This window comes from Perognathus longimembris, chromosome 2 (genome assembly GCF_023159225.1).
Source record: "Perognathus longimembris pacificus isolate PPM17 chromosome 2, ASM2315922v1, whole genome shotgun sequence".
NCBI classification, from domain to species: Eukaryota; Metazoa; Chordata; class Mammalia; order Rodentia; family Heteromyidae; genus Perognathus; species Perognathus longimembris.
In genome coordinates this window covers 44,486,734-44,512,200 of record NC_063162.1, presented here as the reverse complement: position 1 = coordinate 44,512,200, position 25,467 = coordinate 44,486,734, and the positions used below count along the sequence as shown (strand labels likewise).

The window sequence follows — 25,467 nt, the reverse complement described above, 5'->3', positions numbered from 1 at the left end:
AAGATTTAAAAGTTTTTTTATTTGTAAAAACTAAAAGACAAAAAGCCTATTCAGAATTGGGTTCCTTCTTCTTCCTTCTTAACCCTTTGGAGATCAGTCCAGTCTCAGTTGTTTCTCTGTTCTGCTCAGTTTGCTGAGTCAGCCACTCTTTCTCAAGCTCCTTCAGTATGTCGGGAGTGATGAGTCCTTGCTGTACTAGTCTGGAAGCCAGGGAAAGCTTGCTGACATTGGGGCTGGGAGGCTCAGCATCTTTGCCTTCTGTGGTTTTGGCACTACGTAATCTTCTTGACTGGCTTCTCAAGGTTCCCGACAAGCCCTCCAAATTCAATAGCTTCCGGGACTCAGAGATTTTAATCAGTTTGGTGATGTTATGCACACCATCTTGGATAATCTCATCTAGTTCTTTCTGGAGGTTGCGAATAACGCTGGCATCTGGAAACATATCCATAAATCGGTAGCTGGGAAAAGTATACAATACATTGTAGTTAGAGCTTTGAATGAACGCAGCAATATGCCTACATTTTGACACTATTAAGATTCCAAATGTTCTCTTTCTGCAAACTCTGTGCAGTGCTTTTGGCTAACCTATATTTCTGCCCTAACACACCTGAGGATTAATTCATAGAGAGTGGGTGAGTGCTCTCTCGGGTAATTGTGATATTCTCTGCAAAGGGGTCATGCCCCTCCTTTAAGAAGCCTCTCCAAAGCACAGCTTCTCAAATTTTAAGGTACAAATGTATACCCTGAGGAGCTTGTTAATGCACAATCTAATTAAGTCTGGGAGGGCCCTTTGAGTCTTCCTTTCTATAAAGTCCCCAAGCGGCAGTGATCCTTTTGGTTTAAGGATCATGCTAAATAGCAAGAGTGGAACTCCTCACCTGGCTACCTGAAAAAGAATCTCAAAGACTCCTGAAGGCTTTTTTGGAATGAGCATAAGTTAGACATGAATACTTTACTTGCAAATATGTACCTAGTTGAAAGAACATAAAATCTTAAGTTTGCCCTACTAGAAAAACGAGGACATAGGAAGAAAAAAGTGTGGTACCTTAGCCACAGGTAAAGATCCAAGACATCATGGACAGCTTCAAGATCCATAAGGTCCTTAATATTTTTAGGTGGAAGTAAAGGCCATTTGATGTATCGACGTAACCATGCAAAGGTCAGTGGTTGATTTCTGCTAAACTGCCTGGCAAACTGAGAGAAAAGCTAGAACTCAGTAGAAGAATCAGAATTCCTTTAAGTCTATGATTAGAAAGGAAAGATGCAGAACATTAATGTTAACTGGGAGAGTATTTCAACAGAAAGGTTACTATCTTGCTTGACACATTTCTAGTTTTTGTTGTTGTGGTTGTTGTGCTACTGGGACTTAAATTCAGCCTCATGCTATCACTTGGCTTTTGCTCACCACTGGTACTTACTCGATCCATGCTTACACATCCAGCTTTTTGTTGGCTAACTGGAGACAATTATTCAATTAATACTTTATAAAGATATATATATATTTTTTTTTTTGGCCAGTCCTGGGGCTTGGACTCAGGGCCTGAGCACTGTCCCTGGCTTCTTTTTGCTCAAGGCTAGCACTCTGCCACTTGAGCCACAGCGCCACTTCTGGCCATTTTCTGTATATGTGGGTGCTGGGGAATCGAACCCAGGGCCTCATTTATATGAGGCAGGCACTCTTGCCACTAGGCCATATCCCCAGCCCCTATAAAGATATTTTTGTTTACAAATGAAAAAAGAATCGCCAGGCCTAGTTAAACATACCTATAATCCTAACATTTTGAAGTCTGAGGGAGGAGGATTCCAAATTTGAGGTCAGTCTGATTCACAGCAAGATCTCCATTTCAATAGAGGGGAAAAAAAACAAACAACTTTCTTCTCTTTACAAAGCCCAAGTAAATAATACGTACATCAGAGGAAGCAAAAAATGCCTGGGTATAATTCTAGCTTCTCAGAGGAAACTGAAAACTAGAGGATTGCAGATTGAGGGAGACTCAAGTAAAAAGTTCGCACGAGTCCATCTCAAGTAACAGCTCAGCACTGTGGCAGTTGCCTGTCATTTCAGCTACTCAGGAGGTCAAGACTGTGAGGACCATGGTTCTAGGCCACTACACAGGCAAAAAAGATTGCTAGACCCCCATCTTACACAATAAAAAATTGGGTGTTGGGGCTGGGAATATGGCTTAGTGGTAGAGTGCTTGCCTCGTATACATGAAGCCCTGGGTTTGATTCCTCAGCACCACATATATAGAAAAGGCCAGAAGTGGCGCTGTCGCTCAAGTGGTAGAGTGCTAGCCTTGAGCCTAAAAAGAAGCCAGGGACAGTGCTCAGGCCCTGAGTCCAAGGCCCAGGATTGGAAAATAAATAAATAAAAATTAAAAAACAATTGTACTCATTTCCTGACTCATGTAACTGTAACCCCTCTGTATATTACTTCCACTACAACAATAATTTTTTTAAATTGGTCATTGTGGTGTCCTCTTAACATCTCAGCTATGTGGAAAGTGCATCATAGTTCAGGAAAGAGCCATCATAGTCTAGGATGGTCAGACAAAAAGCAAGACCCTATTCAAAAAATAATGAAAGCAATAAGGTTACTACTGGTGGCTCATGACTATAAATCCTAGCTACTCAGGAGGCTGAGATCTGAGGATCATAGGTCAAATCCAGCTCAGGCAGAAAAGTCTAAGACTCTTATCTTCAAGTAGCCAGCAAAAAGCCAGAACTAGAGATGTGTATCATTCAAGTGGCAGAGTATCAGCCCTGAGCAAAACAGCTAAGGAACAGCACACAGGCCCTAAGTTCAAGCCTTAGTACTGGCAAAAAAAATCCTTACACACACACATACACACACAATTTCTGTAAGAGAAAGTCCCTTTATATTTAAGTTTTTATGAAGTCTCTCATATTATAGAGTACTCTCCCCAAGTGTTTAATTTTGAATAACAAACTAGTGTTTGGGAAAAATACATCAATCAGGAACCACTCAAAATCAGAAGATCAAGGCTTACCTGTAACAATGAAGAACAGACAAAAGGCTGCTTCTTGTTGATAGGAGCTGTGCAGAACACATACCTCACTCGCAGACTTAATGGAATATGCTGGATCAACTCTGCAGAAAATTTAAAATCATCCATATTGCAGACAAAGTAGTGTCCATCAACTTGTGAAAAGTCTACAAAAATATCCTGGGGGGAAAGGATATATGAGATTACTGGACTGCCTCACTACATGTGAGTAAAGGGCTGAAATCTACAGAAGACAATTTCTTTAATCCACAGTATTCTTCAAGAGGGGACTGCTTTAGTCACTGCCTTTTCAAGTTAAAGAGATTTTCTTCCCATAGTTTTCATGACCGAAACCTGAAATATTCAGATTCCTCAGGACAAAATTCTTAGATTGTATCTTGCTATGTAGCCAACAGTCAAGGCTGGCCTCAAACTCGATCTTGTCGCTACAATATTGAGATTATAACAGCAGATAAAAAAACATGGAAAGGTAATGAACTAAAATGTTAGTTCTAAATATATTATCTTTTATAATGGAAGTTACTGCTTAAGGTAGGCTGAAAATGGCAAATAGTAAATATAGTAATAAATCCCAGTTTTGACAACAGTTTATAAATACAATTTCCTGCTAATGAGAATGCAAATCAGAATGTTTGTAACTTTACAGTATATATCAAAAAGCATGAATTTGAATAATGGAATTAAAAATATTAAGATTATAGGCATGTACCATTATGACCATTATGACTGGCACTCACAGGAAATTCTTTTTTTTTCTTTTTGGCCAGTCCTGGGGCTTGAACTCAGGGCCTGGGCACTGTCCCTGGGCTTCTTTTGCTCAAGGCTAGAGCTCTACCACTGATGCCACAGCACCACCTCTGGTGTTTTCTGTGGTACTGAGGAAATGAACCCAGGGCATCAAGCATGCCAGCCAAGTACTCTACCACTAAGCCACATTCCCAGCCCTCTCAGAAGATTCTGAAAGAATACAAGATACATTTCCACTACAAGACACATTTCACAGGGGCTAGACATGACGTCTGAATCCTGTGTTCCTAACTTCTTGGGAAGCAAAGATCAAAGAGCATCAAAGTTCCAATGAAAACACAATGGCTAGACACAATGGCAAGTATCTGCCATCCCCATTAACATGGAGAAGCATACGTAGGAAGACTAGAGCCATGTCTGGCATGGGCAGAATAGAAAAAAAGGGCTGTGGGTATGGCTTAAGTGGTATTCGAAATGCAAGCCCTGAGTGCAAAACATGACGATTTAAAAAATCAGTTTCCACTTACAATGAGATTAGAAAGTGTTGTATCGGGGAGATGGTAGGCAAACATTTCAATCTGCTCAGCAGTTGGATGAAGACCGGCTGCCTTTAGTGAAAGTAAAGGAAAAAATAATTGTGAATTAATTCTTCTCCCTGTTTTTTGAAAGAAGTTCAGTGAAGTTCTCAGGAAATTAATTCCATGCCAAGAATTTAGATAAAACAGAGAAAAAGACATTACCACTTTACCATTTACTGTCCATTTTAAAAGCTGATGACTTAATAAAAATGACAGATTGTATTCTCTGAATGAAGTCTTTGGCTTATGTGTTAGTCATATTTCTAAAACCTGTTATAAGATGAAATAGGTAAGATATTTTCCAGAACAGAATGATTTTCTAAGTCTCACTTCTCTTTACTGAATAAAAATGAATGAGGAAAACCCAGCTGCTTTGACTAGGGTAATAAAACTTACATACACAGATGACCAAGTGTCTAAATTGGAGGTAACATCTCTTTGTACATATTGCACAGTTAAGAAACACCCACAGGTAACTGTAAGGAATACAGCAAGGGGAGAAAAGAGGAAGCAAGAGATCTCATTTCTAAGGAAAGGAAGATCAATTTAAATATAAGAAGTGAGGACACATGGGCAGGAAATGGTGTCAGTATCAAGTGTACTGTGGCTACTTGTGAAGCTAACCATACTCTTAACAAAAGCTTGTGCAAGTGATTCCCATCAGGGAGTATTTTTCTTATGTTGTCTTTAGTGTTACTGATGAATGAAGTGAATGGAAATAAATGGAAGTGAATGCCCAAGCAATTGTAAATTTAAGGTATTTTTTCAAGTTAGTTTAAAATATGTACACTTCTGATTCAGTAATATTAAGCAAAATATAATATTGTTCTTCCTGGCCCATGCAGGATTGTTCTCTAATCAAGCTCCTGGTTATTTGCTGGTCACAGGAAGAAACTGTATCTTACTCCCACCTGCTGCTACAATCCTAGGAAAAATAAAGGAAAATCAATCTGAACCTCTCACTGGAACACCAATGGGTCTCTATGCCTCTCGAAGACAATGATGAAGCAGGGCTTTATAGGTATGGTTTTTACTATACAAACTTGTGCTCACTTCTAGGTGTCTGACAGAGGAGTCTGGAAAGGAATAACATGGAAGCAGTCATGAATATGCTTCCTCTTACCTTTATTGGATCCACAGGCCTATTCAAAATTTCCTTTAATAAACTGAGGTCTTCTTGATTCATTGTTGTCACTTCTCCTTTTTTAAACTGCGAGCTGAACCTCCCAGCTCTGCCAGCAATCTGCAGAGCTTGTGAGGTAGTGATTGGTTCTATTTCTTTCTCTCCCTTTTCATTGATACTGGGCTTTATAAGGGAGTAAAATATGATTCTTCTTATGCTCCTGAAATAGAAATAAAAGTGACCCCACAGCTTACATTAACCTCTCCACCTGGATCACCACAGAAATGTTCACCCCAGCTTTAATTTAAGCTAACTTGAAACTTGTTGCCATTTAAAATGTAAGGAAAAGTTTGTTGATGATGGTTTTCTTCCCTTCGAACAATATTAACAAAATTATTTACTAAAAATCATGAAACTGTACTATGGGTAAACTGTATGGCATACAAATTATACCTTTAAGCCATATAGAAAATGACTTTTTATTATGAAACAGTGACCCTCTGTATATCACCTTGATGATAACAACTAAAAAATTTAATGATTTTAAAAAAAAAGAAAGAACAGAAAAGTATTTTTTAAAGTTGGGTGCTGGTAGTTCATGCCTGTAATCCTAGCTACTTAGAAGAGTGGCATCTGGGATTGTGTTGTGCTCGAAGCCAGCCCAGGCAGAGAAAGTCCCTGATACTCTTTATCTCCAATAAACTACTCAGACAAAGCCAGAAGTGGCGCTGTGGTTCAAGTGGTAAAGCACTAGCCTTGAGCACAAAGAGGTTCAAGGACAGCACCCAGGCCCAGAGTTAAAGCCCCAGGACCACCCCACCCCCCAAAAAGACTTTTTGAACAACGACCCAAATTAAGCATCTGGCTTTAAAAAATAAGCTTCACCTGGACCAGTTGTATACCACCATGGTCCCAGGTACTCAAGAGGCTGAGACAGGAGGATCTTTTGAGCCCTGAAGTTCAAGGCCAGCAAAAACAAAGTTAGTTAGTTGCTAAGCTGTAAATAATTATTTTGATTCATGAAGGTATAGCTCTTCCATCAGCTAAGGCAGAACATGCAGGCTTAACATTGCTATCACTAAAGAAATGACTACCATGCACGTATTATTGACAAAGAAACCAAAAACAAAGCCTGGTGATAACAGATTGCAGTAGGAAGAAGAACATTTAAAAGTCTTTCTACAATAGTTTTGTTTTTTTGTTTTTTTTGGTTTTTTACTTAATCTTAAGGTATAAGCAAGATCAAATCGCAGTGTTTGGTCATTAATGCCAACTAGAAAACTGAAAACAAAAACAACAGCTATCTAGCCCACTGAATGTCCATGCTTACCACAAACAAATTACTTACAGATTAAGCCCCATGCCAATTGCATCTGTGGCAACCAGGATTTTGCATGGATCATTAGGATCATTAAATTTTTTTGCTTGAGCAAGTTTGGTCCCTAAAATAGAAACAGATTTTTTTTGTTGTTGTTAATTAATGCTCTCCATCTTTTACCACACCATACTGAATGTACCTGTGCTCTTTTCATTTTTATGGGTAAACTTTTACTGTTTCAAACTGTATTTCTTTAATATTCATAGTCTCTTATCCCACTTCCACTGCTTTCAAAGGCCCTACCAGAAGCAGCAGTCCAAGATTCCACAGCATCAGACCCCAACCTTCATGTAAGAGGCCCTCAACACTGGTGTAATAGACCTCAACAACCATGTAGCAACAGTCCCCAACATGCATCTTAACGGTCCCTCAACATCTGCCTATCATTTCTAAGGCAGATTGGTAGATTTCAGGACTGTAACTTGAAAGACTTTACCAGGGCCATAGTTCAATGACATTTCATAAAACATAAATTCAACATTTAAAATGTAGTTTAATAGCAGCAAATGACACGAGCTACAAATTATTAAGATACTCCTATTTCCATTAGGTTAGGTAGAGAAATGTTTAGCTCATATAACCTATACCTAAGCTGTGTGATATATTGGTACTTTGTTATAGGTCACATGAAGTAAACATTTCTTTTACTACATTTTCTATGCATATTTCAACGTAAGTGGCAAACGTGAAGAGATGTCATATCTTTTCATGATGAAAACCAGTAATTACCAGGTGGGAGACTGCCATATATAACAGCTGATTCCAACCCTCGAATTTCAATCTGTCGACTCACAGAATAAATATCAGTTTTGCTAAAACAGACAATGCAGTCTCCAGGCCGAAGGTTATCTAAAGATTCCAGTGCATGGTCCAGAACAGAGATGGGAGTTAGCCTCTCATATCTTTGAACCTAAATAAAGACAGGAAATGGTAGAACAACACACTCAACTTTCTATGTCTACTCACTAAGAAGATTGGAAAAACAAATCAAGGGAAAAACAAAAAATCATTTATTTTGATACTGTATTACTACTATTAGTTCTCACTGGTATTTTTCTTTTTTAGCAAGTTTTAGCAAGGATCTACTTTACTATAATGTGTTCAAAGTAGAAAGAAATAGAAAAAGAGAGAAATACTGCCTGTTCCCTTGTTTAGAAAATATGAGTTAAAGACTCTCTCACTGGGGGCTGGGAATGTGGCTTAGCAGTAGAGTGCCTGCCTAGCATACATGAAGCCTTGGGTTCAATTCCTCAGCACCACATAAACAGAAAAAGCCAGAAGTAGCACTGTGGCTCAAGAAATATTGCTAGCCTTAAGCAAAAAGAAGCAAGGGACTGTGCTCAGGCCCTGAGTCCAAGCCCCAGGACTGGCAAAAAAAAAAAGATTCTCTCACTGGTATTTCTAAATGAGCAGAATGTCACACTATGTTTCAATCCAGAATTTCTTCCCCTGCATTCCTCTCACCCTAAAAGCTGAGCATAAACCTAAAGCAATGGGCCAAATTAAAATTATTTCATCTTAATACCTTTTGTTGTTCAAAGGAAACTAGTAACTTCCTAAATTAGGAATTTGTACATGTGAAACAAACTGTACCTGACACTAATGGACAGCAAAAGCTCCAACAGATAATACACCAGACTTCAGGCTGGATCTCATACTTGAACTGTCCTAATTGGTAAATTCAATTCTAAAGCAATCTGTTAAACCCCAGGTATATAAGGAAAGATGAAGACTCTTCCTTACCTTTGGAAGACCTAAGGGGTCACACATACATTTACTTACACACACACACACACAAACACACACACACACAAACACACACACACACACACACATGCATGTACATATATATGAGAGAGTGAAGTTACAGAGTTCTGATCTGCTGCAGTCTAGGGCCTGTGAAGGTACAGCACAGTGGGCCTGGGTTCTGGAGAATGAAGCACATGATCTAGTACCTCCACCTCCTCCCCGGTTGTATACAGCAGCTCAGTGACCAGGTCGATAGCAGCAGATTCCCCACACAAATGAACCTCTTCAGCACAGAGTCCTGAAAATGCAGTCATTATTATTTTTTTTTTACAATTTTAAAGATTTATAATTAGACATATAACACTTACATAGTAAATTTTCTTTTTACCTAATAATGTTTTGTCAGTCTACCAAATGTTTTCACAAATATTGTCTCTTGGATATAAACCTCAATCAACCACTATCTTCTAATGGTGCAAAAAAAAAACATCCTCATTTGAAAAAAAAAAAAAAGGGTCTGGGAATGTGGCATAGTGGTAGAGTGCTTGCTTAGCATGCATGAAGCCCTAGGTTTGATTCCTTGGCACCAAATAAACAGAAAAGGCCGGAAGTGGCTCTGTGGCTCAAGTGGCAGAGTGCTAGCCTTGAGCAAAAGGAAGCCAGGGATTGTGCTCAGGCTCTGAGTTCAAGCCCCAGGCCTGACCAAAAAAAAAAAAAAAAAAAAAAATCACAAGTCTCTTAAATTACTCAAAGCCAAAGTTCCAAGTCCATTACAGGCTAAAGCCAGCCAGGACTGGACTGTGGCCATCTTGTATTTTTCAAATTAGGCTCCACAGACTCACTGAGGTGTCATCTCAAATGCAATAGTTGGAAGATAAAAGTAACTCTGAGCTTCTTAACCCCTGAGCATATTCACTTTTTTCTAATTTGTAACAGGCTTCAATGTTAACTTGAAGAATGAATTTACGTGTTTTTAAATTTGAAAACATCTGCAGGAATCAATGGCTCATGCCTTTAATCCTAGCTACTCAGGAGGCTGAGAACTGAGGATCATGGTTCAAAGTCAGTCCAGGTGGTAGGAAAGTCTGTGAATTTTTTTTTTTTTTTGGTCAGTCCTAGGACTTGAACTCTGGGCCTGGGCTGGTTCCTGAGCTCTTTAGCTCAAGGCTAGTGCTCTACCACTTTGAACCATTGCGCCACTTCTGGTTTTCTAGTACTCTTTCTCATTTTCTATAGTCTCATGGACTTTCCTGCTCAGGCTGGTTTTGATATGTGATACTCAGATCTCAGCCTCCTAAGAGGCTAGGACTACAGGTATGAGCCACTAGTACCCAGCTATCTGTGAGATTCCTAATCTCCAATTAACCACCAAAAAGTCAGAAGTGGGGCTGTGGCTCAAGTGGGAGAGCACCAGCTTTGAGCAAAAAAGCTGAGGGACAGTACCCAGTCCCTGAATTCAAGTCCCAGTACTGGCACACACACACAAAATACCTGCCTTACAACACACTGGATCAAAATTTCACTCCAGCTGAAGTGACAGTACATTCCTGTAATCCTAGCATTCACAAAGCTAAGGCAAAAGGATCTCAAGTTTAAGGTCTATGAACTACACAGTGAAATTCTATCTCAAAGAAAAAAAAAGAAAAAAATCACTCCAAAAATCAAGCAGTAGACATGTTTATTCATGTTGGTGGATCTGAAGAATCCAATTCTCAAAATCCATCCTAAAGAAATAAACATGGGCTGGGAATGTGGATTAGTGGTAAAGTGCTTCCCTAGCAAACGTGAAGCCCTGGGTTCAATTCCTCAGTACCATACAAACAGATAAGGACAGAAGTGGCTCTGTGGCTCAAGTGGTAAGAGTGCTAGCCTTGAGCAAAAGAAGCTCAGGGACAGTGCTCAGGCCCTGAGTTCAAGTGCCAGGACTGGCAAAGAAAAAAAACACTATGGCCACAGAGATTTTTATTGAACCATTAATAATAAGGAAAACTGGAGCTTGGAATATGGCCTAGTGGCCTTGTATACATTCGATTCCTCAGCACCGCATGTATAGAAAATGGCCAGAAGTGGCAGAGTGCCACCCTTGAGCAAAAGGAAGCCAGGGACAGTTCTCAGGCCCTGAGTTCAAGCCCCAGAACTGGCAAAAGGAAAAAAAATAATAATAGTAATAATAGGGAAAACTATTTAATTCTATGGAACAAGTTTTGTACTGCTCTTCAATGTAGATTATGCAGTCACACTACTATGTAATATGAAAAATGTCTATGAAACTAGAGAACTGAAAAGAACAAAAAGCCAAAGGTAGATACAAATGCCATATTCTTAAAAAGTCAAATGGCTGGGAATATGACTTAGAGTAGAGTGCTCGCCTTGCATGCATGAAGCCCTGGGTTCAATTCCTCAGCACCACATAAACAGAAAAAACCAGAAGTGGCGCTGTGGCTCAAGTGGTAGAGTGCTAGCTTTGAGCAAAAAGGACAGTGCTCAGGCCCTGAGTCTAAGCCCTAGGACTGGCAAAAAATAAAACAAAAAGTCACATGTATAAGAAAAAAGATTGGCCCAAAGCATGCCAAAACAGTAGTAGCAATTGTATAAATACAGTACACTTTCTTTTCTTGAGGTGCTGGCAATTAAAACCAGGACGGGGGGCTGGGAATATAATATGGCCTAGTGGCAAGAGTGCTTGCCTCATATATATGAAGCCCTGGGTTCAATTCCTCAGCACCACATATATAGAAAAGGCCAGAAGGGGCGCTGTGGCTCAAGTGGCAGAGTGCTAGCCTTGAGAAAAAAGAAGCCAGGGACAGTGCTCAGGCCCTGAGTCCAAGCGCCACGACTGGCAAAACAAAAAAACAAAAAAACAAAAAAACAAGACATCTCACAAGCCTGGAGAATGCTCTACCACTAAGCGACATCCTCAGCCAAGAGACTGAACTCTATAACTTGAATTGCATGGTTATGCTAGCTTTATAACAACAAAAAAAAGAATTTACCATTATTAATCATGTAAAAAAAGTCACACTTAATTGGTGTTTTTGATTGACTTTTGTCAATAAGAGAATCTGGAGACTACTAACTCACAAGGGCAGCAGCTAAATCTCAATGGAGGCATCACAAAGCTCAGCTTTTATAAAATTAAAATGACCAACCTAGGAGCGCTCTGGTCCAGGCCCATCCTCTGGCTGGATCTCTAATCATCTGAATTTCATCTATTACAGCCACTTCATCTTAGAACAAAAAAAAATGTCATGAGCAATATACTCTACTTAAACAATTCTATAAACAAATTCCCACCAAAATTTAAGCTTCCATCACATCATCACCAATATCGCTTACTGAGTCTTCTGGCATGCTTATTGTAAGTGATTTATAATTGTATCTCACTAATTCTCACAACAGGGAGTTAAAATATAATCTCATTTTGACAGAAGAATCTGAGGAGACAGAAAACAATGGGAGGAGTGACACTGATCAAGATGTACTTTATTTATGAACTGGCTTGTTGGAGTAAAACCCCTTTGTACGAATACTTAAAAGATAACAAAAATTCTAAACAAATAGAGTAAACTGAGGATAAGAGAAGTTTCTAGCCCAAGGTTAGGCAATAACCATAGGAATAAAAACTGAAACCCAGGCCATGCAGTAATAAATACACTGTTAGCCAATCTACTACACTGTTTCGGAGCTGCGCAGCTCCACTTCTCCGGGTTTCTATAACCTCAGACCCAGGTTATTTCCACAGCAGCAAAGAAGGTAGCAAGGATTTACACTTCTAGGAAAAGGGCAGAGACAGCCCTTCATTCACTGAGGATGCTTCCTCACAAAGGAAAAGCAGGCAGCTCTTAGAACTGAAGTGGAAGGCATGATTGATTCCTCAGGACTCAGCTCTGCTCATTCTTAGGAACTGTAAGCCCACCATAGGAAAATCAGTGCCTCTCTTTATTTAAGAATCATGTGTCAGCACAGTCAATACAGCAAAATTAATAGCTATTCTATATAGGCTGAGCAATGACAGGAAAATAATCTTATTCAGAATAGCCTCCAAAACAATAAAATACCTAAAGAACCTAACCAAGGAAGTGAAAGACCTTTATAATGCAAATTGTAAAACTTTGAAGAAAAAAAATCTGGGGGCTGGGGATATGGCCTAGTGGCAAGAGTATGCATGAGGCCCTGGGTTCTATTCCCCAGCACCACATATACAGAAAATGGCCAGAAGTGGTGCTGTGGCTCAAGTGGTAGAGTGCTAGTCTTGAGCAAAAAGAAGCCAGGGACAGTGCTCAGGCCCTGGGCCAAATAAATAAATAAATAAATAAAAAATTTTTTAAAAAAAAGAAAAGAAAAAAAATCTGGAGATATCAGAAGATAAAAAGACATTCAATGATGGTGGATTGACAGAATTAATACTGTGAAAATAGCTAAACTGCCAAAAGCAATATAAAAATTCAATGCAATACTCATTAAAAAGTCACTTACACGGGCTGGGGATATGGCCTAGTGGCTAGAGTGCCTGCCTCGTATTCATGAGGCCCTGTGTTCAATTCCCCAGCACCACATATACAGAAAATGGCCAGAAGTGGCGCTGTGGCTCAAGTGGCAGAGTGCCAGCCTTGAGCAAAAAGAAGCCAGGGACAGTGCTCAGGCACTGAGTCCAAGCCCCAGGACTGGCCACAAAAAAAAAAAAAAAAAAAAAAAAGTCACTTACAGAATTACAGAAATCAATGCAAAAGTTCATATGGAGGCAAATAGCATATACATACAAGGTGTAGTAACGCTGCACATCTCAACAGTACAGGAAACATGGGCAGCTTGTCTGCCATCAGCCTCCACTGCCACACGCTCTTCACCTGTCACCAAGTCACATGGTATGCCCTAGAATGACAAAAGGGAACTTGGACTTAGCAAAAAGTACTGCTGGATGTTTAGCATAGTATTCTCTCCATTATTAACAGATCTGATAGTTGAAAGAGTATACTCAATGCCTTCTTTTTTATTAAAAAAAAAAAGTGATAGCTACTTCTCTACATAACTTAGGTAAAACTGGAACTATCTCAAATCAGCTAAATCCTCAGGTAAGAATATCATGCAAAACTGCAATATTTTCACTTTTTAAACTTTGTACATTTCTGTACTACTACAAGTTAATAAAATGAACACAAATTGTTTGTATATTAGTAGAACAATACAAATAAAATTTAAGATGTAGTCTGATGTACTTTGGAGCTACGGTATTGTAGGCTGAACAATCATCCCATCTTGCCAAGATGTAGTGAGTCATTTTTGTTTCAAGGAAAAACATTCTCAAAAATTTATGAACAGGGCTGGGAAAGTGGTTTGGTGGTAGAGTGCTAGCCTTGAGCAAAAGAAGCTCAGGGACAGTGCTCAGGCTGAGTTCAAGTCCCAGACTGACAAAAAAAAAAATTACTAATAAAGAGCTACTGTGTACACAAATTACTCAAATTATTCAAAGAAATACAGAATGCAAATTATCTGACCCAAGATGGATAATTATAAAGCCACAATGTAAATTATATCAATAATTTAACATTACATATATAACAATAAAATAATATAACTGGTTTATTATAATCATAATAAAATAGAACCAAATGCAGCTTATTTAGTAAAATTATACCACAGACAACAGGCTGAGTTTTGAAAAGTGTTTTTAGTCTTTTTTCGTTAGTTCCAGTTGACAACATCAAAACTTAATAAAGAGGGAAATAAACATTCCAACAGAGCACCAGTTAACTCTGAGGAGGTAAACAGATCAAGCGGACTTTCAACTCATCAGGAATATTTTCTTTTTTAAAAAGTAAATAAACTAGGTGCTAGTGGCTCAAGCCTGTAATCCTAGCTACTCAGGAGGCTGAGATCTGAGGATCAACGTTTGAAGCCAGCCCAGGCAGGAAAGTCTGTGAGACTTTCATCTCCAATTAACCACCAAAAAGCCACCAGAGAGCTGTAGCTCAAGTGATAAGAGCACAAACACTCAGGGACAGCACCTAAGCCCTGAATTCAAGCTCCTGGACCAGCACCAAAAAAAAAAAAAAAGTAAATAGTAAAAAAGCAAGCTGAGTATGATGGAATATGATCATAATTACTCATGTTATTCTCTGCATTTCTATCTATATGTAAAATATTCTTTGTCAATCATTGTATTGTGTACTTTTTTTGTTGTTTATCCATTTTTTTAAGACAAAGCTCACTATGTAACTCAGGCTGGCCCAACTCAGGACTGCGTCCACCAGCTAAGTGCTGGATATAGTCACATACCACCATGTTCTCCTTTATTTTTCCATGCATCTTAAGTACTGATGGCATGTTAGAGCTCAGCGGGCTTTCCCTTGATTACAACTGCAATAAATTTAGTGCAGTGAAATATGGTCATTTTCATTTAACAGTAACTAACTACTTATGTCTTCCCCCATTTTACCTTTATCACCCAAAGAAAAGTAACAAGAAAAAAAGGCCAAGTATCTCATAATACACTGACAGCAGTATTACTCTTTTCGAAGATCTCATGGGCCAGTAATTTTAAAGGGCCGCAATATACTCCAGACTTGGCTGACAAGTATTTCTGGATCGCATGGTAAGTCTTTCCACTGTTTGTGGGACCCGAATGAAATACTATCTTCCGACGTATGGCTCTGGCTTCTGGGTACCTAAACAATGAGCAAACAGACTAATTTCATTTATCTGAAAATATATTCTGGCAAATATTAACTAAGGGAAATTTAAAAAATAAAGCATGCTTTATCTAAAGTCCAAATGCAAATTAATTTCTTGAGTATTTTCCTTACTATACAACTCTCTTTTCCTCAGGAATTACTAAAAGTGTAACTGCTGTCAGTTAGACAAGTTCATATCATCTACATAGCTCTAAACATGAGACTCTAAAAGCAAGCACTGCTAGGCCTCTGAACTTCCATCTGTACAAACAAAACAAGTGCATCTTTTGCTTCTGGTCAGGAAGGACTAACTGGTGATGGGTAGACTTGCCCAAAAGCAAATACAAAGTCAGACAACTACCTGCATGGATAAAGGCAGTCTGAAATCTCTGGGAAGAAGGAACATGAGTCAAGTTTTTCTGCATTAAACAGGACATGGGGAGGTGGTATACAAAAATACCATGCTGCCACTCAACAAAGCAGCAGAGACCACACTGAGAGCAGCTGAAGCAGCTCGATTCTAAGGGACCATGCTGCCACTCAACAAAGCAGCAGAGGCCACATTGAGAGCAGTTGAAACAGCTCGACTCTAAGGGGCAGCTGTGGAAGAGCAACAGGGTGCAGGGAAGGGAAGCCCTGAAGTCTGTGTGGAGACCTCCTGGGAGTCCTTGAACAAGAGGCTGCACTACAGATGTGCCATGAGGGAACTAGCAAGACCTAGCAAGCAGGGGCTGGGGATATGGCCTAGTGGCTAGAGTGCCTGCCTTGTATTCATGAGGCCCTGGGTTCAATTCCCCAGCACAACATATATAGAAAATGGCCAGAAGTGGCACTGTGGCTCAAGTGGCAGAGTGCTAGCCTTGAGCAAAAAGAAGCCAGGGACAGTGCTCAGGCCCTAAGTTCAAGCCCCAGGACTGGCCAAAAAAAAAAAAAAAAAAAAAGACCTAGCAAGCAGCCAACCAAGTATTTGAGCAGAAAAATCTTGAAGAAGTCTTCCATGGTGGAAAGGACTAATTACGCACAAACATTCCGCTGAGACATAAGGACCAAGACCTCAGGAAAATCCCTGGAAGTAGAGCAACTTCAGATGTGCCCTACTGAAACCTAAATCCAAGCTCAATTAGACTCAGGGACACCCCAATTAACTGCTTGGTTTTTTTCTTCAGGGAAAATAACAAAATCCAAACTCTTTCTAAAAATCTGTTATCTAGCATACAATAATTAATAATAATTATTATAGACAATCATTAGTTTTTTCCAAATTAGAAACTCAACATTGTAAATCCACAGCTGAAGGAACTAACCAGTTAGGTGGTAATCTTAAGTCACTGATTTTACGTAGATCATCCTTACACTCCAACACAGGAAATATTTGTTTGGCATGTCTCAGGAAAAATGGAAATAAGTCATCCACGTGGGCTAGAAAATAAAGCACTACATTAACATGTACAATCCACATGCTATCCACAACTGAAACTTTGATTCGTTCAGACAGTGTCACACTATGGAACCCAGGCCAGGCCCAAACACAGGAACCAGCCTCCACTTTCTGATGCTAGGCAAGCCTCTTCTTAGTGAGGGAGTTACAGAAGCATTGCCAGGATAAAAAGAAAAGTCCTGGAGAGACAATTTCTTTTCATGGGGTCATAGTTTGTATTCCTTTATCCTCTAAATTTCATTTGTATTCTGGGGAAAACAGAAAATTGGCTGCCAACCACTGTGTTCTGTTCCCCTAGTGCAAAACAGGTAAAGATTAACACTGGTGAAAATTACACTAAAAATAAAGAATCTAGGGCTGGGGATATAGCCTAGTGGCAAGAGTGCCTGCCTCGGATACACGAGGCCCTAGGTTCGATTCCCCAGCATCACATATACAGAAAACGGCCAGAAGCGGCGCTGTGGCTCAAGTGGCAGAGTGCTAGCCTTGAGCGGGAAGAAGCCAGGGACAGTGCTCAGGCCCTGAGTCCAAGGCCCAGGACTGGCCAAAAAAAAAATAAATAAATAAATAAAAATAAAAAAATAAAGAATCTAGCCATATACACTAAGAGAAGAGCAGCTTATATAAGGTGAAGAATTTCTCTATTTTTTGTGTGTCAAGGACTGAACCCAGGGCCTTGCACATGCTAAGTACATCCTCTTCTACTGAGCTATTAACCTTCAGCTCAGTGCAAACACTTTGGGACTTCAGGTTTTTTCTTTCCCCTTGCCCATTCTGACACTTGAACTCAGGGCCTGAGCACTGTCCCTGAGGCTCTTTGTGCTCAGGGCTAGAGCTCTACCACTTATGCCACACAGTACGACATCTCACTTTTGAACTTCAAAGACCACAAAGAGCCACTTTCATTATGTAAGCAAACTGATTCTTCAGTAAGTTTCCTACACATTAACAGCTCTAAGAGGAGAGTGAAGCCAGGCACTGGTGGCTCATGCCTATAATCCTAGCTACTCAGGAGGCTGAGATCTGAGGATCACAGTTCAAAGCCAGCCTGGGCAGGAAAAGTCCACGAGACTCTATCTCCAATTAACTACTAGAAAACCAGAAGTAACACTGTGGCTCAAAGTGGTAGAGCACTAGACTTGAATGAAAACATTCAGGAACAGAACTCAGGACCTGACTTCAAGTGCCCATACAAAAAAAAAGGAGGAGAGTAGGACAAGTCCCATTTGCTCTGTATCTAGGTTTTCCCTCCTTGCCAGGTACAAGATCAGGGTTTGAGAGGCATATATTTAAAGAGTATAATCCTAATGGCCTGTAGGTATGGCTCAGCAGTCGAATATCTGCTTAGCAAGTTTGAGACTCTGAGTTCAAAACCCAGTACCAGAAAAAAAAAGTTACAACTTGTTGGGCATTGAAGTGTAGGTTTGTTATCTCAGCATTCAGAAGGTTGAGGCAGCCTAAGGTTCAATCAATGTTAGCTGGAGCTTTCTAATAAGGATCTGCCTCAAAAATTAAAATAAAAAGCTAGACTACCAATGGGAATAGAACGATGATGCTCTGAACTGTATCCTGACAAAGAGGAGAAAGAAGCCAGTAACAGAACTAGACGGAATCACCATGTACTAATTAATGTCATGTGAGAGCTGGTTTCACTATGGCCATTGGTGCTAACACCTAGCAGAGAGCAGAAGATGACTGGTCAAGGGCCCCCCTTCATACATGACTTAGTGACTCACTGAGGAACGAATATAAAAAGCAAGAGTAAGGCTGGGAATATGACCTAGTGGTAGAATTGTATACATGAAGCCCTGGGTTTGATTCCTCAGCACCACATATATAGAAAAGGCCAGAGGTGGCGCTGTGGCTCAAGTGGCAAAGTGCTAGCCTTGAGCAAAAAGAAGCCAGGGACAGTGCTCAGGCCCTGAGTTCAAGCCCCAAGACTGGCAAAAAAAAAAAAAAAAGCAAGAGTAACCAAGCAGGCCTTCCATGAAAGCACTGAATTACTCACAGACCATTCTAAATCAAGTCCTGAGAGGAATAAACATTAAATACAGGGGAAAAATGGAAAGTATATCTAAAGAATTGAAACAATTCTCTCAACACTTGCCTGCACTGAAGCAAATGTCATTCAAAACAATGTGAATGTCCACATCCAGGGAATGAGACTGCATAATGTAATTTCTGAAGCTGATGAAAGCTTGGTGAAAAAGACGAGCTGTGGAAAATATAAATCACAGTATGTAAGGTTTAGTTTTCTTTCAATTCTCATCTTAAAAATCACACATACACATCACACCAAACTCCAAGTGTTTTGTGTGTTATTTTGGCAGTACAGTTGAATCACTATGATCTGAACTAAAGCTGAAATCCTTGTACTATGTGGAACAAGGATGAAGGCCCAGCTCCTCTGATGTACATTTGGGCTCACCAGGTCACCTTTGCCAGGCAAGCTTTGCCTGGATAAGTCTAACACCAAGAACTAGTTTATCTCTAGACCATGAAACACCAGCAAAGTTGTACTTTTAAGAAACAACACAACTCTAGAAAGAAGCTATTGGCCTTACCATCCAGTCCATAATCAACACCCAGTTTTTGAATTTCTTTCCTTTTATAAAACTTGTCTAAGATCTTCTTTACTTCATCTAGAAAACAAAAATTTAACATTTCTTAGTTTAGACAAATATCCAAAAAAGAAAAGAAACCTAAAGTCATTACATTAAATGTTACAAGAGGGCTGGGAATATGGCCTAGTGGCAAGAGTGCTTGCCTCCTACACATGAAGCTCTCGGTTCGATTCCCCAGCACCACATATATGGAAACGGCCAGAAGGGGCGCTGTGGCTCAGGTGGCAGAGTGCTAGCCTTGAGCAGGAAGAAGCCAGGGATGGTGCTCAGGCCCAGGACTGGCCAAAAAAATTAAAAAATGTTACAAGAACCTGAAGGTTTTAGATGATCTCTCTTTATAGGTCAAAATGAGCAACATCTGGAAACTAAAAATCAATGCACCATTCCTGCTATACAACAGAGGAGTGAACGAGTGTGACAGATTCAGAGGGAGCCTCCACTGTTCTTAGGCTTCTGTTTCTCTTACTTATAACTAGTATTCAGTATGCATAGCAAGTAGTCAGCAGCACAAACCCAACCAAAAAGACAAAGACCATATTACCCAGCCTCTAGCAAATGATAAGAAAAATTGAGGTGATCTTTAGTTTATAAATGATTGATTTTACAGCAAACATGCTATTCTTGTTTTGTAGTCAATGGAAATAAGGGAAGATTTCAGTGCAATTTATACAAGAATTTCTGAAGAATCAGAATATCAAAAAGGGGTTGTCCCACAAAAATAAGAGCTCCTTGGGATTGGTGTACTCAAGCAAGGGTTAAGAGCTGAATTTCAAGAGTAATAGCAGAGGAATTTCCATGCTCAAACGAGGTTGAAAGTAGATGTCTGCTGAGCTGACATACCACCATGAACCAACAAATCTATCTATATTTTTTTTAAACTGAGATTGTATGAGGGTTAAATACAATTGTATTATCTGAAGAGATAATGAGTTCCCTCCGCCAGCCACTTATACATTTCTGGGATGAAAAGTCAAAACTGATGGTACAGTCCTGGCTCCTGAAAAGCAAAGAGGCCTGGATACATGTATATCTCCCACAAAGTACTGACCACACTTCAGGTAGCCCCACATGCTGAAAAATTTGGCTTGAATATATAGCATCCTACTAAAATAAACCTTTGTTTTATATAATAAGGAAGTTACAAAGCTGATGGTTCTCACTAGATTTTTTTTTTCCAAAGCTAACTAGAAGACAGACATCCAGTCCTTGGATGATAGGTAGCTGTCAATATTTTTGGGTTGCTGTTATTCGTTTGGTTTCTTTTTGGCCAGTCCTGGGCCTTGGACTCAGGGCCTGAGCACTGTCCCTGGCTTCTTCCCGCTCAAGGCTAGCACTCTGCCACTTGAGCCACAGCGCCGCTTCTGGCCGTTTTCTGTATATGTGGTGCTGGGGAATCGAACCTAGGGCCTCATGTATCCGAGGCAGGCACTCTTGCCACTAGGCTATATCCCCAGCCCCTGCTGTTATTCTTATATCTATGACACACAATAGCTTCTTAGTATCAATAGTGGAAAAGTCAATGACAAAAAGGTCTTGGCTGAGCACTGATGGCTCACGCCTGTAATTCTAGCTATTCAGGAGGCTGAGGTCTGAGGATTGTGGTTAAAAGCCAATTGGGCAGGAAAGTTTGTGAGACTCTTATCTCCAGTTAACTACCAGGAAACCAGAAGTGACACTGTGGCTCAAAGTGGTACAGTACTAACCTTGAGCTGAAGAGCTCAGGGACAGCACCCAGGCCCAGAGTTCAACCCCTTAAATAACAACAACAAAAGAGTCTTGGCAAAAGCACGAGCTATTGCTTGAGAAATTTCGACCAATCTATAAGCTCAATACAAACAAAAGACAAATCCCATTTATTCAGAGTTAGCCTATGTTACAAATAGCTAGGATTATAGGTGTAAGCCAGGCACTTGGCACATTTTACAACTCCAGTGTTGTATAAGAAATCATGTTATTTTATTCAATTTAAAATGATTCAAGCCAGACACCAGTGAATCATGGGACTCTCATCTCCAATTTACCACCAAAAGACCAGAAGTGGAGCTGTGGCTCAAGTATTAAGAGTGCCAGCCTTGGGCAAAAAAGCTAAGGGACAGTGTACCTAGGTCCTAAGTTCAAGCTCTATGAATGGCACAAAATAAACAAAAAAAAGTAAAATTATTTAAAAACATGACATTTCTCATATAAGTAAAAAAAAAATCACAAAAGGCCACATATATGATTTACATGCTATATACTGTGATGGGGTTAGAAATGTTATGGGGTTGGAGGGATGGGATTCCCCGTCCCTCCAAGAGTCCACCACTCAGAGACAGTCTCAAGAAAAAAGACAGATTTGTTGGGGAAGCAAAAAGCAAACTGACCGGCCAGGGACACAGCACAGACTCCGGAGCTGCCACCATGACCCCGAGCAATCCTCAAATTGGGATTTATAAAGGTAAAAGCGTAGCACAGATGTAGGGGCTTGACACAGTGGGTAGAGCAGGCAACAAAGCAAGCATGGCACAGATGTAGGAAGTTGACACAGGGGGTAGAGCAAATAACAAACAAGCTAAGCAAGCCATTTAAAGAAGCAGAATTTTGGGGTCAGGCTGACCTAATAATCAAGATGGAGTCAGCTCTATTCCCCCCAACATTTCCTACCATGTTTCCTTAGTCAAGATGGGAGTCAGCTCTACAACATATACAAAACAGACAAATCTACAGAAACAGAATATGGATATGGTTACTTAGAACAAATAGGAGACTGGAGATTAGAAGATGAAAATGACTGCTAAACCAGGCATGATCACACATGCCTATAATTTCAGAATTCAGAAGGATGAGGAAGAAGAAGGATCACAAATTGAGTCCAGCCTGGACTGTATAGTGACAGTCTGTTTTTCTAAAAAAGAGCAAGGCACAGATGACTGACAGCTGTATCCCAGTTAATGAGGAAGCTGAAACCTGGAGGATGTATGTTTGAAGTCTACTGGGGTGGAAAAGTCTTCAAAACTCCATCTCCAATCAACCACCAAAATGCCGGACTGGAGGTGTGGCTCAAGTGGTAGAGTGCCAGCTGTGAGCAAGAAAGCTGAGCAAGGACTTGAGGCCCTCAGTTCAAAGTCAAGAAAGAAAGAAGGAAAGGAAGGAAAGGAAGGAAAGGAAGGAAGGAAGGAAGGAAGGAAGGAAGGAAGGAAGGAAGGGAGGGAGGAAGGGAGGAAGGGAAAGAAAGGAAAAAGGAAAGAAAAGAGTGAAGAAAGGAGGGGAGGAAGGAAGAAAGAAGACAGGCAAAATATAAGGCAAACAGCCTTATAAATTACATGCTTTCAAATAATACAGAATAGGAAAAATGTTTCGTCTCAATTTTGCAAGATAATGATTTACAATGTGAATGCACATAACTGAACCATACACATGAAAATAGTTAAGATGATCAGGGTATGGGTGAGGGAGCCTCACTGAAAGAATCTGTCCCAGCCATCCATCCCAGGGGACCATGCAGAGATAAGTCACAGACAGGAGAAGGTTTATAAGGAGGTTTATTGGTGGAGCCATATCTCCCACGAGAGAGGGAGCAACATGGTGTCTGGCTGCCACACCTATCGAGGCAGTAGCTAAGTAGGTAGGTGACTGGGAGTGGCCCATTATAGCTCTAGGGCAGGGAGTTTAGGTGTAGGTGGAGCTAAGGAGCTGGGGAGTGGGGGGGGAGGGGGGGGAGGCAGGATGCTAACACTCACACCGCTATTCCTTGCTAGTTGGGAGGATGAGACCAGCAGGACTATGGCAGAAATGTCTGTGAGACTCCATCTCCAAAGTAACCAGAAAAAATACAGACTGCAGGCATGGCTCAAGCAGTAAAGGACTGGCCAAGCAAGCAAGTCAAGAGCCAGAGTTTAGTCCCAATACCAGAAAAAAAAAAAAATGGCTAAGATTAGGAGGAGGACATGGCTCAAGTGGTGGAGGCCCTGAATTCAAACTCCAGTACCATCAGGAAAAAAATTAATGTTAGCATCGTTACTTGTGTTATGTTTTTACAATTCAAAATAAATAATAATGTCAACATAATTACTTTATTGAGGACTTATGAAAGTAATAACTCTAAGTAGAAAAAAAAAACCTTGCTTAAACTGGCAGCAACAAATCAGAGAATATGTCCAATCCTATTTTTAGTACAAGCAATGCGGCTTCTAAAGCTCTGAAAAACAAGATTTGTCCCACAGCACACTAAAATGTGTACACTTTCAAATTACAATAGAAGGCATCGTTTTTGCTGGCTTAAGTGAGCTGTCTGGAGGTAGTTACCAGACAACTAGGGCCTGGAACTGGGCTACAGCATTCCCTCAGCCTCCCAGAATTTCATTTTCTCAATGGAAACCTCTCACCTTCTTTAATTCAGAAGCGAAGGTGCAGCCATAGAATCTGAAGTGCCCCTTGAAAGCATACACACATTTCTGCCAAATCCATCAAAGTAAGACTAGGGTCAAAACCCACAGCCACTCTGTGGCACTAGGCCTTTACTTGCTCTCTGGAGCCTGGTGAAGGTATCTACCACTTTCGGCAAGGACCCCCTTATCAAGTTCTATCTTGCATTACTGCCGACTTATCCACCTATCCCGTGGAGAGGAGGTGGAGTGGAGGCGATGAGGAACCGAGACTCGTTGCTCTTGGCAACCACCACGAGCTAAAAGTGTCAGATTAGTGTCAGGACTGTCAATGACCAGGAACCTGAAAAAAAATAAAAATCTAGCTTTGCACTGCTTTACCTCTTTGCCTCTCCTTAGAAGCAGTTAGTATTAGGGATCCACAGAGGAAAAAAAAGAAGAGTGCAGGGAAAGGCGGTGAACTGCCTGAAGACTAAAAGAGCGAATCACCTCAACACCAGAAACAGAGAGCTGAAAACATTCGAAGAGGGACTGAAAGTAAAAACGCCACTATAGGGCGAGAAGGTATGGATGAACTAGACAACTCACACGCCCACTGTACCCGACACCACCTCGACCGCGGTGGCTCCGGCACTCACTCTTGTCCAGAGGCCTGGTCAGCTCGGCCCCAACGTCGCCATCCGCACTGGGGCCTTGAGGTTTCACAGTCAGGGGCACAAACAAGGACGTGTTTGGGGCTTTGGAACCACCCGACGCCGAGGAGGCGGCGAGGGCAGGAACCCGCCCCAGAGGCCAACGAAAGGGTCCAACGTGGACGCCCAGGGCAGAGCACACGGCCGCCCGCTGGCCCGCCCGTTGCCCCACCGGGAGCCGGGACCATAGCAGGGCACACCGGGGGAAAGACATGGAGGCCACACGCTCTAACCAAGCCTCGAAGGACCAGGGGATACGGCGGTGGGTAGTGACGTAACGCTGCGCCAGCGGTTTAGAAAGACCCAAGGTGATCAGAGATGTGCCTGAGCGAACGCCTGATCACTAGGGGAAAGGTTGCTCTCCCAGGAATAGGGGAGCTCGAGGGAAAGCCTTCCCAGGTGGTTTGTTATCTTCTCTGTCTCTAGCTATTAGGAACAATCCCCCTCCCCCGCTCCCAAAGGAAAGACTAATAAACAGGCATCTCCAGGGATGTCATGGAAGAGAGAAGGGGGGCCTTGCCGGGCTGTCAGGTGATACAAACCGGCCGGCCGCTGTGCTTAGCCGAGGCCACGGAAGTTGCTTGCTGGCCCCTACGTTAAAGGACATTTCCCAGGAGTTTCCTGCATTGTTGACCTCTTTCCTACTAGGGAGAATGGTGGGAACAGAAATGGATCTTCCGCTCACAAGGGTTGTGGGGGGAACTTGGTTTACTGCGGTAGACGCACGCGTAAGTACACTTCACTTAGCTGCTCGTGTGCGTCACCCTAGCAACTGAGAAATCGCAACCACGTGGCTAAAGTGTGTGCGGTGTACTGGGCTAAAGAGTTTCATTGGGAGGGCGTGGGTTTACCGGAATTAAAAAGGACGAATGCTATCCAAGTAGGTCATTTGCTTCTGTGAAATAGAAGGAAACGTATTGAATTTTTTTAGGAATCGGGAGAGTGATCGAAGGGAAGGTTAATTGGACTGCATTATCAATCTGTGTGTTAAGGTAATAACCCTCCCTCCAAACTCATGTATACTTAAAATAAAATAAAAAACTCAAAAAATGTTTTCTCCGCTCGCACCGGCGC

General features: G+C 41.0%; 1 protein-coding gene across 1 annotated transcript; it reads right to left on the bottom strand.

Annotated features, from left to right (window-relative positions):
- Supv3l1 (Suv3 like RNA helicase) lies at positions 1 to 24,648 on the bottom strand. Its single transcript, XM_048338914.1, has 15 exons — positions 24,340 to 24,648; positions 19,278 to 19,355; positions 18,821 to 18,928; positions 16,580 to 16,694; positions 15,101 to 15,269; positions 13,365 to 13,476; positions 11,754 to 11,831; positions 8,811 to 8,902; positions 7,585 to 7,765; positions 6,826 to 6,919; positions 5,478 to 5,697; positions 4,304 to 4,384; positions 3,012 to 3,188; positions 1,046 to 1,194; positions 1 to 458 (listed from the first exon to the last, which is right to left on the bottom strand). The coding sequence occupies exons 1-15, from the start codon at positions 24,605 to 24,607 to the stop codon at positions 47 to 49; spliced, it is 2,334 nt and encodes a 777-aa protein (XP_048194871.1). The 5' UTR covers positions 24,608 to 24,648; the 3' UTR covers positions 1 to 46.
- Positions 24,649 to 25,467: the final 819 nt, after the last annotated feature.

What these genes read in the sequence shown, in the direction of transcription:
- Supv3l1 (XM_048338914.1), bottom strand. Translation starts at nt 24,607, where the DNA reads ATGTCTTTCCCCCGGTGTGCCCTGCTATGGTCCCGGCTCCCGGTGGGG. An exon ending in TGTTGATTATGGACTGGATG is followed by an intron (nt 18,929 to 19,277) that starts GTAAGGCCAATA and finishes TATTTTCCACAG; the next exon opens with CTCGTCTTTTTCACCAAGCT. An exon ending in CAACCGGGGAGGAGGTGGAG is followed by an intron (nt 7,766 to 8,810) that starts GTACTAGATCAT and finishes GTCTTTATTTAG; the next exon opens with GTTCAAAGATATGAGAGGCT.